Below are 14,315 nucleotides of genomic sequence, written 5' to 3' on the forward strand. Positions count from 1 at the left end.
AATTGTAACAGTTAAGAATGTTAACAGTTGTTGAAGGTTAAACTTTTAATCCCCTACCTTACTGATATCTTTGTTGCCCCCGTCGGGAAGTGCTTCCCCTGCTCCCTAAGATGGCGCCCGATAACATCCCTGGGAAATATGCAAATGAAGAGACATTCTAAGAACTCAAACCAAAGGACCTTAAAAACGAAGAAAAATTCAACAAACCAAGCTATGAGCCATATCAACAGAAAGTTCCCCTACTCTATCAGCAAGGTTTTAAGTGTCACCGTGACTTACTAGAACTGGACCAGAATGAGGACCCTAGACAAGGAGCCTGAGCTGTCTTCCTAGGCACGCCCGTGAGGACGGAAGCCCCAGTTCTGCTGCGAAGCAAAACTGTCTCTCTCTCTCTCCTCCTCTGCGTTGCCAAAGGGAGCAGTGGCGGTGTGCGCGACCCCTCGGGCCCCCTCCCCAGAGCTGATCACTTAATAAAGGCATCCAAAAGGAGCAGGCCTCCTTGCCCTTTTCTCTTACACCACAAATATCCCCCTCTCCTCTCACCCTCCGAGGGGCGGGTTGTCGTCTTCTTGGCAGCAGGCTAGGGTGGTACTGAAATAAACAAGAATCTCCTACAATTGAGAGTCAAATGACGATACTTAAGGATACTTAACTGGCGGTTACAACATTTCCCTAACAAAGAACTCTAGGCCAACGGTTCACTCTCAGATCAACTCAAAAACTCCTCTGCTGCTCCTTCTCTTAGGAAAAAAAACGGTAACCTTTTTTTTGTTCATAACACTGCAGCACTGCTCTTTGGGAAAGGGCCAGTATTTCCCTTGCCAAAGTGTCCATTTCCTGGAAAACAGTGTAAAGAGGATTCATATATCCCAGCAATTTTTTCTGGACCCTGCATTGTATTCCTCCTGAGTCACATCCATCAGCATCACCTTCTGTAATGAATTCCTGGTTGCTTTTATGTCTCCCTCGCCCTCATTCCCTCTCCCTGCATGCAATCACAGTAATGTACCTTTCCAGGCTGACCTCACATTTCCAGGGAAAGAAGAACATGGCAGTGTGCTTGGCAGTGATTTGTTGGATCCCTCCCGCCTTCTGCTGCTCATCACTGTCCTAGCAAGCAGCTCCTCTGGCTCCTGGCGTGTGTCCTGAGCTACTAACGGAGAGCTGACTTGGGATCCAATTAACCTTTCCACCGCCGGGATACTTTTGTTAAAAGAAAGGAGCAAACCAGGTATTTGTAATGACCCCATTAATTTCCCACTGACAAGGGGGAATGGTTCAAACTGAAAGAGAGGAGACTGCATATTAAATTGGAGATTAGGAAAAAACTCCTCCTTGTGGGGGTGGAGAGCCCCTGGCACAGAGAAGCTGTGGCTGCTCCATCCCTAGAAGTGTCCAAGACCAGGCTGGACGGGGCTTGGAGCAATCTGGGCTAATGGAGGGTCCATGCAAACCCAAACCACCCTGTGATTCCGTGTTCCCATGTGTCAGTGTGGTGCTGTGGTTTAAGGAGCCGGAGAGACCAAAAACGAGCGAGGAATCTCGCAAAACCACACTGTGCCAGTGCTCCAGGTGTGCTCCAGCTGTTGCTATCTCGACGGCACTGACCCAGTCCGGCCTCGACAACTGGGGGGACACCCCATTTCCCCCCCCCTCATAATAATAGCGACCTTGACCGGGATTCCTCTCCTCCAAAAGACGATTTACTGGCGACGCTTTTCCATCCTGCCCTGTTTTCCTCCTGCCAGAGCACGGGCTGCCGTGCGATGACCCCAGCGGGCCGCCCCACGGGGGAAGCCGCTTTAGGGGCGGGATTCAGGCGGCGGCGAGGGGCGGGCCGATGTGGCCGATGATGCCGGTGCCGGGGGCGGTGCCGGGGGCGGTGCCGTCGGTTGGGGCGAGCCCCGCCCGGCCCTGCGCAGCCACGAGGCTGTGCCGGCCCTTTGTTCCCGGGGGTCCGCGGCCGCCCCTCCGCACGGCCGGGGCGGGCTGAGCCCGCCGGGAGGCGGCGGGAGCTGCGGGCAGCAGGATGCCATGGGGAACTGCTGGGCGCAGTGGTGCTGCGGGCTGTTCCTGCGGAGGGATGCCGGCCGCATCCAGCGCGGCGGAGGGTGAGCAGCCTCCAGCGCCGCTGCCCCTTTCCCCTCCCCGGGGCGGGGAGGTGCCGGGCCCGCCGGCTCCGCCTTCCCCGTGGGGCACCGGGGGGTGGCGGGGAGGGCCGGGTTGCGGGGTCTGGGTTCCTTCGGGGAGTCCGGCGTGCCCGGGGAATGGAGGCGCCGGGAGCCCGCCGGGCTCGGTGCGGGTTGGGTTCGTGCGGTCGGTGCTCATGTGCTTCCAGGGTCAGCGGCTCCCGAGCCCCGGTGTTTTTCCGGCAGGAGGTGCCTTGAGAGGTTTTTCAGGTCGGTTGCCAAAAGCCGTGCAGGCGGCCGTGCTTGTGCGAGAGATGGAAAAACACCCAGTTTTCTGCAATGTGATCTCGTCCTCGCCGTGAGTCAGAGGCTGAGCCGCTGTTGGGGATAAATCAGGAGCAGAATGGTTCGGATGAACTCATGTCTGTGGCAGAATGGTTCCGAGGAATCCTTATCTCTTGGAAACGTGCGACAACCTGTTTCGTTCTGCCACAAGCAGTTCACGGAAAAGCACAGTGCAAACAGGAAATGCTTGGGCTTTTCCCATGTCCTGACCGGTACTGGATACCTACACATCTCTTATTTTCGATGTGTTAGGCTAGAAATCGTTCTCAGCAGATATGCTGGGCATTTCACATGATGCAAGCTCGTGGCCTCTTGCTTCACACCAGCTCTGGCAGGCGAGTCTCACCTTCCACACAAGCTGCTTCTCGGAGGCAGGGGTGAAAAACCGGGGCAGTGCATGTAGAGGATACCTGCTTGTATTTTTAGTGCTCCGCCAGAGGGGATGAGAACACCGCCGATGCCTTGACAGCTGGCACTGAAGTAGCACTTTGTTGTGCTTTGAGAACACCAGGCAGTACTTGAAAGCTTCTTCCTGCACAACTTGAAAGCTTCTCCTTCCTGTGTGTTTTGCTGAGTCTCCTTCCACAGGCCATTAGCCTTTCTTCAGCAGGCAAATCTAGTGACAATTTCGGTGACAAATTTAGTGGCGATCCTTGCATCTGTTAATCTGTTAGTCCAATCCCAGGCTGTCCTGACCAGTGAAGCAAACCTTACTGCCTGCTGCTGTATTGTCTAGTTGTTCAGGTGTTGCACAACCTGCAGTGACAGTCTGAGGCATATAAAATGTACAGAGGACTGCTGGCCTCTGTGTTTCAGATCAGATTTGTTTTCTGGGTGTGGTGGTGGTGGTAGTTTACAGAGCAGTGTCAGAGTGTTGAGGTTATTCTCCTTCCACTGAGCAGGGAATTCTGCTAAAACCAAAACTGTAAAATGCGGCGTATTACAAAATTGGCAAGTTAGATTGATACCACCTTGTCCACATTTGGCTGTTTCTGGAGCACCATAATGTAAAAATGTAGCTTATCAAATTAATGATTACTGTAATCACTCATATCCTCCCCCAGCCCCAGCTTCATTATTTTTAGATGCTCCAAGATTTGCCTGTAAGAGATAAACTCCTAATTAAACAACTAAGTATAGAGTTTTTAATAGGTGTTTTTATGTCCTGGAAGATTGTAAGTTGCCTTTTCTTGGACTTGTGCTGCTTTATATATATATGGATGGAGTATGTATATATATGTATAAAAAATTAGTCTCTTTAATAGCTTCAGATCTTAGAAGATTAATTTGATTGTTTCTATAGATCCTGTGACCTGTCAGCAGAATTGTTTTCTCCAGGAGCTATCCAACCAAAAGTCTTTAAAAACTATGGAAAAGCAAAGCTTAAAGGAGAAATATAAAAGGTGTAAACATGTTCATAGGTTGCTGATACTTCACTTGAAGTTTTGTGCAGGGGTGAAACTGTTTGTGTCCCTAATGACCTCAGGCTTCCACAGTTGCCTTCAAAGTGGCCTCTGCTCTCTGGTTTCCCAGCAGTGAATCCTCTGGAAGAGGTTCTTTAGTGGCAGGAAAGGTTGTGCAATAAGGAACCAGTGGGTAGAGCAACAAGTTGCCAGGGGAGACGCTCCCTAAACTGGCTTCCAAAGAAAAATGAGATGGAGATGAAATCCGATACGGTTAAAATAATTCAGGCTTTGGCTGCTGTGTTGCTTTTATTATTGTCACAGTGTTGGTGTTGGTTGCAAGTGCTGAAGGATCTTTTCGTGCAAGTAGAGAAATCCCTGAGGCCCTGGCTTTATTCCTTGAACCAGTCAGCACTTGCAACTGGAAACCCTGGTTTTGGAAACAGTTCGATGGAATGGATGTTGCACTGAAGAGTGTTTATGTTAGCATGTTCTTCTGGAGGGTGGCCAAACCTCCTTGGCTAGGTGAAAATGTATTCAGGGAACTTAAAACTGTCTGGGGCTTTGTAGAGGACAGGGCTAACTGTCCTCTGTAAAAGAATGAAAATAAAATAGGAAGCATTGTGAATAAAGAATCAGGGAAGAAAGCAATTCTCTGTATAAAATTAGAATGGGAATTTAATTTTTTATTTTAGTTTAAAAGTATTGCCTTGACCTCTTATAGGATGCTTTTCCCTGAGACTCAGCCTTCTGGATGTGCCAAGCTGTCAAAATAAAATGTACTGCTTAGCACTGATGAGGTGCAAGATGCCAGGAAAGAGTTAAGTGCCATGGTGAGCAACAGCATTTTCAGAAATTGCCTGGAACAATGCTTTTTTTTCCAGGAAAAATGTATTAAAGGGATTGCAGAACGTTCTACGAGTCTGTAAGTGTCAAGTCCAGCATCCTGACAAGTGATTTCATCTCACAAGGGTTGTAGTTTTTTCCCCAGTTCTATAGAAGGCATTTACATGCTTTTGCCTTTCCCTGCTGTAATTAATAAGTCAATGTGCTAAATACATGAAGATTTTGCTGTTATTTTATACTTAACATATTTTAAAATCTACTTTAAATTCTCGGGCTCATTTACCTTTTGCAGTGTATAGAAGAGTCTTCTGCAGTCTAACTGTAAACTTATTTTTCCAGATCCAAGTATTTTAGAACGTGTTCAACAGGAGAACACTTCACTATAGAGGTGAGCACTTACATTTTTAGTTGTTGAAGAAAAAGTGGGAAAAGCTGAGTCTTGGCAATGCCTTTAACACTTTCTACAGTTTATGAGCACTGAAATATTCTGGCATACTTCAGCCCAAATTGATGCTGGGGTTACTTTATAGTTGGTAGTGTTTGTAGTCCACAGAGGTCCTTTCCCAGCCTCCAGATTGAAATCCTTTTTGCAATGGTAGTGTAAGGTTAACCAGGAATAACCTGGTTTAGTTTCCCTGAGTGCTCCTGTGCTCTGCAAGTCCTAGGCCAGCCAGATGGCCCCCATTACTGAGGATAACATTAATTATTGTAGGTAATGCTTGGCTGTTGAGAAAGTTGTGTGCAGAGGGGGAAATCTGTTGTGCTGCAGAACTTCACATTGTGAGAGAGTGAGTTTGTGCAGCTTAGAATGCTTCTTTTTTAATTAGGGCTCTTCTCCTGTTAGGAGGAGAAACATTGCTAAGAGGGTCCAACTCTAAAAATGAAATTCCTCTGAAAGTAGGGTTACAGTCCCACTGTTAGAACTGGAGTGGTGTTTTTACAAGACACATAAATATGCAATCATATTGGCTGTATGAGTCTTTAGTGACTCATTATATCGAGTTGTAAAAATTATTTATTTGATTTTCCTCTGCAGTTTGAGAACCTGGTGGAAAGTGATGAGGTGAGTACCTGGGGCATCATTGTAAAACCTGCTTGTACAATCCTTAAAAATGGCTCCAACATCTGCATCGTTCTCCTACTTTAAGCTGAGCTGTAGACTTAAATCACAAGATTTTTTTTTTTGGTTTTTTTTTTTTACTTTCTGTTTTCCTAGCACTAGGAATATGACTTTAAGACTTTGGATAAAGATCTAAGAAATTGGTTTTGGGGACTATGGGCAATAACCCCCAAAGGAAGGGGGCATGATGGACTTTGGGAAGAAAGAAAAGAAAAGAAGAGGTGTGGGGAAAAGTGTGTTTGGGGTGACTCAAAGGAGAATTTGCTGCTGGTCTAACTCTTGCATAAGACTCAGCAAGTGCCCTTGGTCTGACAACAGAAATGGACCTGGGTTGCTCTGCTAAGGGAAGTTCTGGAAGTGCTCTGTCTTTGCAAAAAATCAGGCTTTTTTATTTATTTTAACAGGGGGAGAGCCCAGGAAGCAGTCACAGGTAAGACTTTGAGCCTGAGGACCTTTCCTTCCCTCTGCTGTCCCACTGGGAGCACTAAACAAAATGGAGTAAGGGAAAAACAAGGGACAAAAACAAGTAAGGGGGAAAAAAAGTGAGGTTAGGACTGCAGTGACAGTAATGGTTCTGTTCCAGTAGTTCTGTTGGCAGAGATGGTTCTGAAAATAAGCTTTCTGTAAAGATATAAATAATATATATTGTGAGAGCAAGGAGAGACAGCACAGTCCTGAACAAGCTGGAACTTTCAGGAGGAGCAGGCCACAAGCAGAGCCTGTTGGATGTGCATTAAAGGACTGGTCAGGAAAGACCACACAGATATGTCAGAGTGCAAATAAAGGGTTGTCATGCATGAATAATAGATGGGGCTTTTTTGTGCTTCCCCAGGCCTCTGACTGAGGAAGAAATTGCAGACCTGAAAGAGAGACACTACGACTCCATTGCTGAGAAGCAGAGGGTTGTTGATCTGAAGCTTCAGTCAGAGGTAAGTGGTCACAGTGAGAGAACAAGTGGTTTTTCTTCCAGAAATGTTAGGATCAGCCATGGACACCAGGAGATTGCACTCACATGGAACAATTGGGTTTTGTTCAGCAGTTGGTATTTTTTAGCCTACAAGGTGCACGAGTTCCTTCTTTTTCATAGCCTCTGAGCTGAAAAAATGGAATATATAGGCTGGGTTTCTGACCAGTATCTCTTAAATTGGACCCTTTTTGCAGTGCAAGACCAAATGGGAATATTCCTGATTCAACTTTTCCTGTGCTGAATTTTCTCCACAACTTTCTTAAGGGAAAAAACACTTGTTTGTTGTTCTGTTTTAGTGCTGCAGCAGTTAATGGAATATGATGTGGAATACAATGTAGAAACTTGAATGAACCTTGATCTAAAGTGCCAATGAACCATGGAACTGAAAATCTTTAAATCTTTCACTGTGCTGTCCATAATAGAATAGAAAAAAGCATTGCAGCAGTTCACTAATAATAAATGTTTTCTCAGTAGTTACCTAAATTTCTTGGGCTGTTTGCTTGTGGGGAGGGAAGCTGTTAAACCCAGTTAATGCTTTAGCTGTAGTCAATTTTGTTTTATTTTGATTTTCTAGCTGCTTTTCTTTTGTTCTCTTGCACTTATGGCTTTAATAACAGGAAGATAGATAGGTTCTGCTTTTGTTAACCATTACTGTTTTGTTCATACACAGTTAGCCTTACAAGAGGAGAAGTTAAGACTAGAAGAGGAGGCTTTATATGCTGCACAACGTCAAGCAGCCAGGGCAGCAAAGCAGAAAAAGCTCTTGGAGGTGAGGGGAAAAAGACCCCAATATTTATGAGAGCCTCTGTCCTGTTCCCATGTGTGCAGACTTCCCTGATACCCTTTCCATCTCAGGAGACCTGACAAGGAAATGGCTTTGGCTTGCAAAGTAGAGAAAGAAGTACAAGATTTGGAAGTGCAGCTGGTTGGAGCAGCTGAAAATCACCATAATTGTTTGAAACAGCTTCTGTCACCGAGTAGAGATTTTGAACGAGTTATAATTTTAGTCTATAATTAGCTTCACACTCCTCTTATATAATATGTAGAAGTTACTGATCTTAAATGTAAAAATGATCTGTGATGGCTTTTGGGTAAAAAAAAAACCCTGAAATTAAGCACACGTTTAATTTAGACATCATTTAGACTTGTAAAATGTACTTTAGATATTTGTGCACCGTATTGCTCCTTATCTTTGTGTTTTGTATTGACCCTGCTCTGGAGTTCTCATCTAATTTCTGTGTCACTAAGTATAGCTCTCCTTTCACATTTCTTTCTCTCCCCTTGCCATTTGGTGTAGGAGGGTTAATTCTTTCTGACCTTTTTGCCTGCTTTTTTTTCCTTACCACTTATGATCTATAGAAAGCCAGCAAAAGTAATTTTTTTTTAATGGCATTACTGGTTTTTTTAGAAGTTCTGTGCAAGGAATGTTGTATTTCTTGTCTTTCAGTATTTTTAATGTGCACTTCTTTCAGTCAGGACCTAAGACAGAATGGATTATAGAGATTTTAATTTCCTCTTGGTGTAAAATTAGTACCACTTATCTACTGCTCAAACAGCCTCCTCAAAACCCATAAGGATTATAAGGATTTTAAGGAAGCTTTTTTGTCCAGATATGCCTCGAGCACTTAGCCCTTCTGGATAAACTGGAAGCTATTTTGGAATGCATCACTCATCTCCCTGCTGTTTGTGGGCACAAATGGGAAAATGGCTTTTTCCTTGGTAGTGTGGCCTCTCTCAAAGCTCATTTGGCTTGCTGATGTTGCCCTGCTAAATGTCAGGGTCTGTAACAGCAGAGAATTTTAATATGTGTGTGTCCTGGAACTGGCAGTGCTGGATAGTGGGATGTGACCTGGCAAAACAGGGAGATAATCTAAATTGGGTATTATGTGGGTATAGGAATCCTAAAAGAAAATGGTTGTGTGTGTCAGTAATTGATTTTGACAGATTTGTTGACTGTGTTGTGCCAAATTTCTGTCTGTTCCTCTCTGCGCTCTTGAAGCTTTTCACCTCTAACCACCACAATGTGATATTTCTGCTTCCACTTTTTTTTCCTCTACATTCCCCATTTGCACACTTCCACCTGCAGTTATTGTCATTTAAATATCCAGGATGCAAAGTGTGACAGAAAACAACCCCACCATCATCATCCTGGGACTGAAAAACACAAGACCCAGTGCAGTTACCTCCCCAGACCCAAGGCAAAGAGCAGTTCTCCGATGAAGTTGACATTAGCAGAGTTATTAATACTTTTGGCCCTGCAAGGCAGCAAAGCTGTTATTAATATAGATGAAGCACTTAGTGCTGATGGAGACAGCCAGAGGAGACGGCAGCACTGCTTTGCACAGGGATGAAAGGATTTGTAGGAAATATTTATCTTTTAAATGGCAGGGTGGCCCTTCCTGGGCACGGAGCAAAAGAAATCCAACATCACCCAGGTGTTAGTTGTGCACTGAAAACACTTTTAAGAAGACAGGAGACAAGACAGGTGCAGTCCTGACTGAGGTTTCTAAAAACTGATGGGTTTTGGGGGGGTGCATAAAATAGGGTAAAGTGTTGAGAGCTCTGTTTTGAGTGTTCAGCTTTTACAACCCTTCGCTTCTCTTGATAGCAACGTAGGCAGCACAGGATAACACAGCAGAGAGCACATGCTGTTAACAATGGAGAGTTCCAGAGGTAAGAGACCAAACTTTATTCCTGATAACTCACAGCCTTCACTGTCTGTAGCCCTGTTCCTCATCTGGATAGCTAGGGGGTATTTTGGGTTCATTCTGGTTGTTGATGGAGTTACTAGACTGCTGCATGCAGTGCTACTCCCAGCTGCTAACAGATATTTACACACACACAAAATCCAGTGGTTTAGTTTAGAAAGGTGTTTCTATGTGAAATTTCAGCTAACATTAAGTGTTTTTATTGTTCAGGACCCCGTTTTAAAAACCCAGTAGAAACACGCTATTTAAATGGTTTATAGAGTCTGCCCGTTCCTTCATTAATAGTCTTAAATTTTTTAAAAAATATATTTATTAAATATTTTATGTGTTTATTTAAGTCTCTTCATTCTCACCTCCTGTGTTCAGTGGTGGAGGTGAGAAAAACAAGTCAAAAAAAAAACAAGTGGAGAAATTTACAGTGGAGTGGTGTTTGATTTTAGAAAGAGTTCATGCCCAGAAGACAAGGTGGACAGGAAGAATTTTTCTATGGAAGCACAGTTAGAATAGGAGCTGAGAAAATGGAGTAGGAGCTGGCCAGATTTTAGAAACAAAGGACTTCAGGAGCAGGGTTTGAATTCATCACTTAAAATATGAATTGAAAATTAAGGAGATTTTATCTTAAGTGATGAAGAGATGGGAAGTGTTGTTTTGAGTTAGTAAATTGATTTTTAATTGAAAATACTAATAAAAATTGAGCAGAAGCACAGCCTGGGAGAGGATTTGATGAACAGGAACAGAAAGGCATTTTGCAGATGATTTTGTACATCATTTAGTTCAGTGTTTACGTGCTTTGTAGCACAGAGCTGGGGGCATGTGGATTAACATATTTTTGATGGCAGCCTTGGAGGTTTCTAAAGCTATAAAAATTATGTTCTTGCAGCTATGTGGCAGAGGAGGACCTTGATCCTTTCCTGAGGAACACAAAATTCCAGTATGAAGCTTTCCGAAGCAGCAGTAAGTCTGCCTTTCCTTAGGCACATCTTTAAATGCTGAGGGACCCTGAGGGGCACAGAGTGCTGCTTCTTTTTCTAGATAAACACAGATTTTGTATAGTTTTATGTTTACACACACAAATACAAAATGTGCATACATGTATCTGTAATTGAAACATCTGATAATTTTTTTATCTGGGAAATAAAAGATGGTGATGAACATTTCTTGTAAAACCAGTTGCAGATGCAGATGTGTGTTAATAGCTTTTTTAATCATCCCTTGGCAAAGTAATTAGAGTCATATTAATGCTTAATTTTTTCCTAATGAAGTGCAGGAGGTGAATTTGGCTGCCTGCACTAAAAATTTCCACTAACATTTTAGAGGAAAATAATTTGATAAGCTTTTATCTGTGAGTTTTGGTGACAGTACATGACAACCACTAAGGTGGGGGTCGATGGCTGTGTGAGCAGTTTAGTTTTTTGGGGAGGAGAGGCTTGATTTGGGTTTGGGTTTTTTTTTTTAAAAGTCTTCATACAAGCTTATTAAATTCATTTCTAGTTCTAATTAGGCAATATTTCAGTGATATTGACTATTAATAAGCTACTGATTACTCTTTGAACTGATAAATTGCCTTTTCCAGCATTCCTGAGGTTTAAATGGCCACAAAGCACAATGAAAGCTTAATTTAAAAATTTACTTTTGCATGTTTAACCTGAAATTCAAGTACATTTACGCATTAAAAATACATTATGGGTTGTTTTTTTTAAATAGGGCTTTCATCTGATGCCACGGTGCTGACACCCAACACGGAGAGCAGTTGTGACTTGATGACCAAAACCAAATCAGTGAGTGGGAACGATGACAGCACCTCCTTGGATTTAGAGTGGGAGGATGAAGAAGGTATTTATCCTGCATTTCAGCTTCATCCTGAACCCAAAAGTTAGAGATCTTGACAGTTTAGGCTGTGCTCATTGTAAATTTGTTGTTTTCAAAAGGGAAGGTGATTTAAAACTTGTTTCTGATGGAATTTCTGTCAAGTTTATAATGGTTAAAACTGTAAATTATTTTTACAGAGAAAAGTTCCTTATTTTTGATAAATGTGGAGATAGCCCTAATAAATGAATGAATTTATTACAATGCTCCAGTAGATAAATGAAAAAATTTCCCTGCATTCTGTGGAATTGTAAACTCCTGACAGAAGTCGTGGTATAGAAATGCTGCCCTCTCGTGAGCCAGGAGCAGAAGGAAGTGTTTCTTCTTCCTTTCAAAATGTGGAGGTTGGTCAGGAGTCTGACTTCAATATTTTGGCAAAAAACCCTTGTTACTGGCACTGTAACATCCCCTGGGAACTGGGATCTGCATTCCAAGGAGTATCCCAGCAGTGATACAGCAGTATCGTTGCTGCTGTTACAGGTGTGTTCTGCATACAATACTTTCTCTTTTGTTCACTAAACCTGCAAAAACTTAGTTGAAAGTTTATCCATAATGTTGAGACCTTGACTATTGAAAGGCTCACAAAAAAAAGCAAGGGTTTGTTTTTTTAGCCAATGTAATAGGTGATTAATGTCTGTAATTACTGACAAAACCACAGCTTAGATGTCTTTGAGCAGTGTCCAGAACCTTCTTTTGTGTGGAATCAAACAAACCGCAGACCTTTCCTAGACCACTGAATCCAGCATCTGTCCAAATCCTACCTTAGTTTCTCCTGGCAGGAACATAAACTGCCAGGTGCAACCTCACGTGTTTGCCGCGTGTGTGTGTGTTCCCTGGCAGGCATGAACAGGATGATCCCGGTGCGGGAGCGCTCCAAGACAGAGGAGGACATCCTGCGGGCGGCGCTGAAGTTCAACAGCAGGAAGCCAGGGAGCCACCCGGCCTCAGCCTCCGATGATTCCAACGGGCTGGAGTGGGAGAACGACTTCGTCAGCGCCGCCGCCGCCCTGGACGACAACGGCAACTCCGAGTACGCCGGCTTCGTCAACCCCGTGCTGGAACTGTCGGCCTCGGACGTCAGGCTGGCGGAGTGCGAGCGCCAGGACAGATAGTGACCATCCCTGCCTGTCCCCAGACGCTGGAAAGGGAAGTGGAACCCGCGAGGCTCCTCTGCTTCTTTGGAACCCGCTGCCCTTTTTCTGACGGGCGAGCGGCTCGCTGTCTGAATTCAGAACTAAGTGCAATTTTATCATCTACCTTCTCCACTTTTGTGAAAACTGTTGTGTATATTTCTGGGTATCTGGATTTAATATAAAATTATCTGCACTAAATTGGAGCTTGGTAGCTTTGACTTATCTGTATGTTAACTTGCCTTTTTTCTTCTGGATGATGTCTTTATTGATTTTGTTTTAAAATTGATCATTGGCCTAATATATATCTCAGAAACAGTCCTCTATAATTTAATACAGCCCTCCTTAATTTAATACTTGAAGATAGAGAAATAATTTTTAAAAATTTCTATTTCTGTGCTTTTTGACTTGCTCTTCAGCTTTTTAGAGGGTGAAAAAGCAAGAGCTGCAAAACAAATCTGAGACATGGCAAATTTTCAGATTTTCCCCTGTCTCGCTTAAAGCCTTCCTAGTCTTCTGTTGTCAGTTTCCCATTTGTTTTATTTTTTTACTTACTTTATGCCAAGCACGGTTAACCTCAATGAACACAGTAGAACTCATCAGGTTAGGTAAGGTACCGCCTTGTATAATATATGCCAGACTTAGTAAGCGTGTGCTAGATAGAAAAGCAAAACCTAAATATAAATTCTCTTTATGTGTCAATAAAATGGGAATTTTAACCAGTGGAGAACTGGGAGGACCAAAGTCTTGTTTTCCCAGCCCCCCTGAACAGACCAACCTCTGTTGCTCCATGGTCTTTAAAATTCTTCAGTTGTGGAAAATTTATAATTCCACTGGACCAGAACAGTTATGGAAGAGCAACGTCCCATGAGCAAACTGGGGGAGGGATGATGGCTCTGCTCCCAGCGGGGAGGGAAGAACAAGACCCTAAAGACTGAATTTCTACACCTGCATTTTGAAAAGAAAGAAGAAAAATTCATGTTTTAACAGTGTGTTCAAGTGCTCTGCCTTTCCTGTGCCTCTGAAGTGGATGGTTAATCCTGCTAATATGGGCTGAAATCCCAGGAGGTGTTCAGTGACTGCACCACTGCTGTCCTGTGCTGTGTGGTCTCCCCCTGGTATTCCATGTCAATCTTACTTTTTAACTAAAGAGAACCTGCAAAGTACTTGCAGGTCTCAAGCTCTCCCCAAAGTTTCAAAGTAAAGCCATTCTACTCTGCCATTATTTTGTGCAGCTGTCTCGTTTTTCCAGGGGCAAAAAGGGTGACAGGGTTTGACTTTGTTTTGGAGTAAAAGGAACATGTTGCGGTAAGTAATGAACCTGCTCTGTCAATCATCAGAACTGAATTTGCTGGTGAAAGCTATGTGAAAAATGTGGTTTAGCTCACCTGAAGCTATTTGGAATATTTGGGTCATTGCAGTGTGGATAAGGAACAGAAATCCTGCCCCCTGGGGTTACATGTGTACAAATAACCCTAGACAACAAGATAAGCCCTGTTGGTAACATTCCATTTCTTCATTTCAGTTGTAGCTATGTCTCTGAAAATATTTTACTGCCATTATTTCCATTTGCAATACTTGTAATGAGCTTTAAAGACCTGTACACATCAAATGTATATTTTGGTTTGGCCTAAGCTACTGCTGTGTGACTTCTCCTGGACATTTCTTTGTATATTCCTATGGGAAGGAAGGCAACCTCCTCAACATGTAAATAACATGTTTTTTACCTGCTGAAACTCACCTCCCCTGCACTGGTCACTGCTCCTCCTGGCCAGGGAACATGAGGTGACCTTGTCCTGAC

General features: G+C 43.6%; 1 protein-coding gene across 2 annotated transcripts; it reads left to right on the top strand.

The window, feature by feature from the left end:
* The first annotated feature begins 1,944 nt into the window (after positions 1 to 1,944).
* AP1AR (adaptor related protein complex 1 associated regulatory protein) lies at positions 1,945 to 13,739 on the top strand. Of its 2 annotated transcripts, XM_009089366.4 has the most exons (10): positions 1,948 to 2,111; positions 5,063 to 5,111; positions 5,760 to 5,786; positions 6,248 to 6,273; positions 6,676 to 6,772; positions 7,481 to 7,579; positions 9,419 to 9,483; positions 10,399 to 10,472; positions 11,223 to 11,351; positions 12,225 to 13,739. In XM_009089366.4, exons 1-10 carry the CDS (start codon positions 2,035 to 2,037, stop codon positions 12,494 to 12,496), a joined length of 915 nt encoding a protein of 304 aa, XP_009087614.1. In that variant the 5' UTR covers positions 1,948 to 2,034; the 3' UTR covers positions 12,497 to 13,739. The 2 variants fall into 2 exon arrangements, with proteins under 2 accessions (XP_018768809.1, XP_009087614.1); XM_018913264.3 differs by lacking the exon at positions 7,481 to 7,579 and having other exon boundaries at positions 1,945 to 2,111.
* The last annotated feature ends 576 nt before the right edge of the window (positions 13,740 to 14,315 follow it).

Source organism: Serinus canaria, chromosome 4 (assembly GCF_022539315.1).
Source record: "Serinus canaria isolate serCan28SL12 chromosome 4, serCan2020, whole genome shotgun sequence".
NCBI classification, from domain to species: domain Eukaryota; kingdom Metazoa; phylum Chordata; class Aves; order Passeriformes; family Fringillidae; genus Serinus; species Serinus canaria.

Coding starts and splice junctions, on each gene's coding strand:
- AP1AR (XM_009089366.4), top strand. CDS start 2,035: ATGGGGAACTGCTGGGCGCAGTGGTGCTGCGGGCTGTTCCTGCGGAGG. Junction 2,112..5,062: donor CGCATCCAGCGCGGCGGAGG/GTGAGCAGCCTC, acceptor TTATTTTTCCAG/ATCCAAGTATTTTAGAACGT. Junction 10,473..11,222: donor TGAAGCTTTCCGAAGCAGCA/GTAAGTCTGCCT, acceptor TTTTTTAAATAG/GGCTTTCATCTGATGCCACG.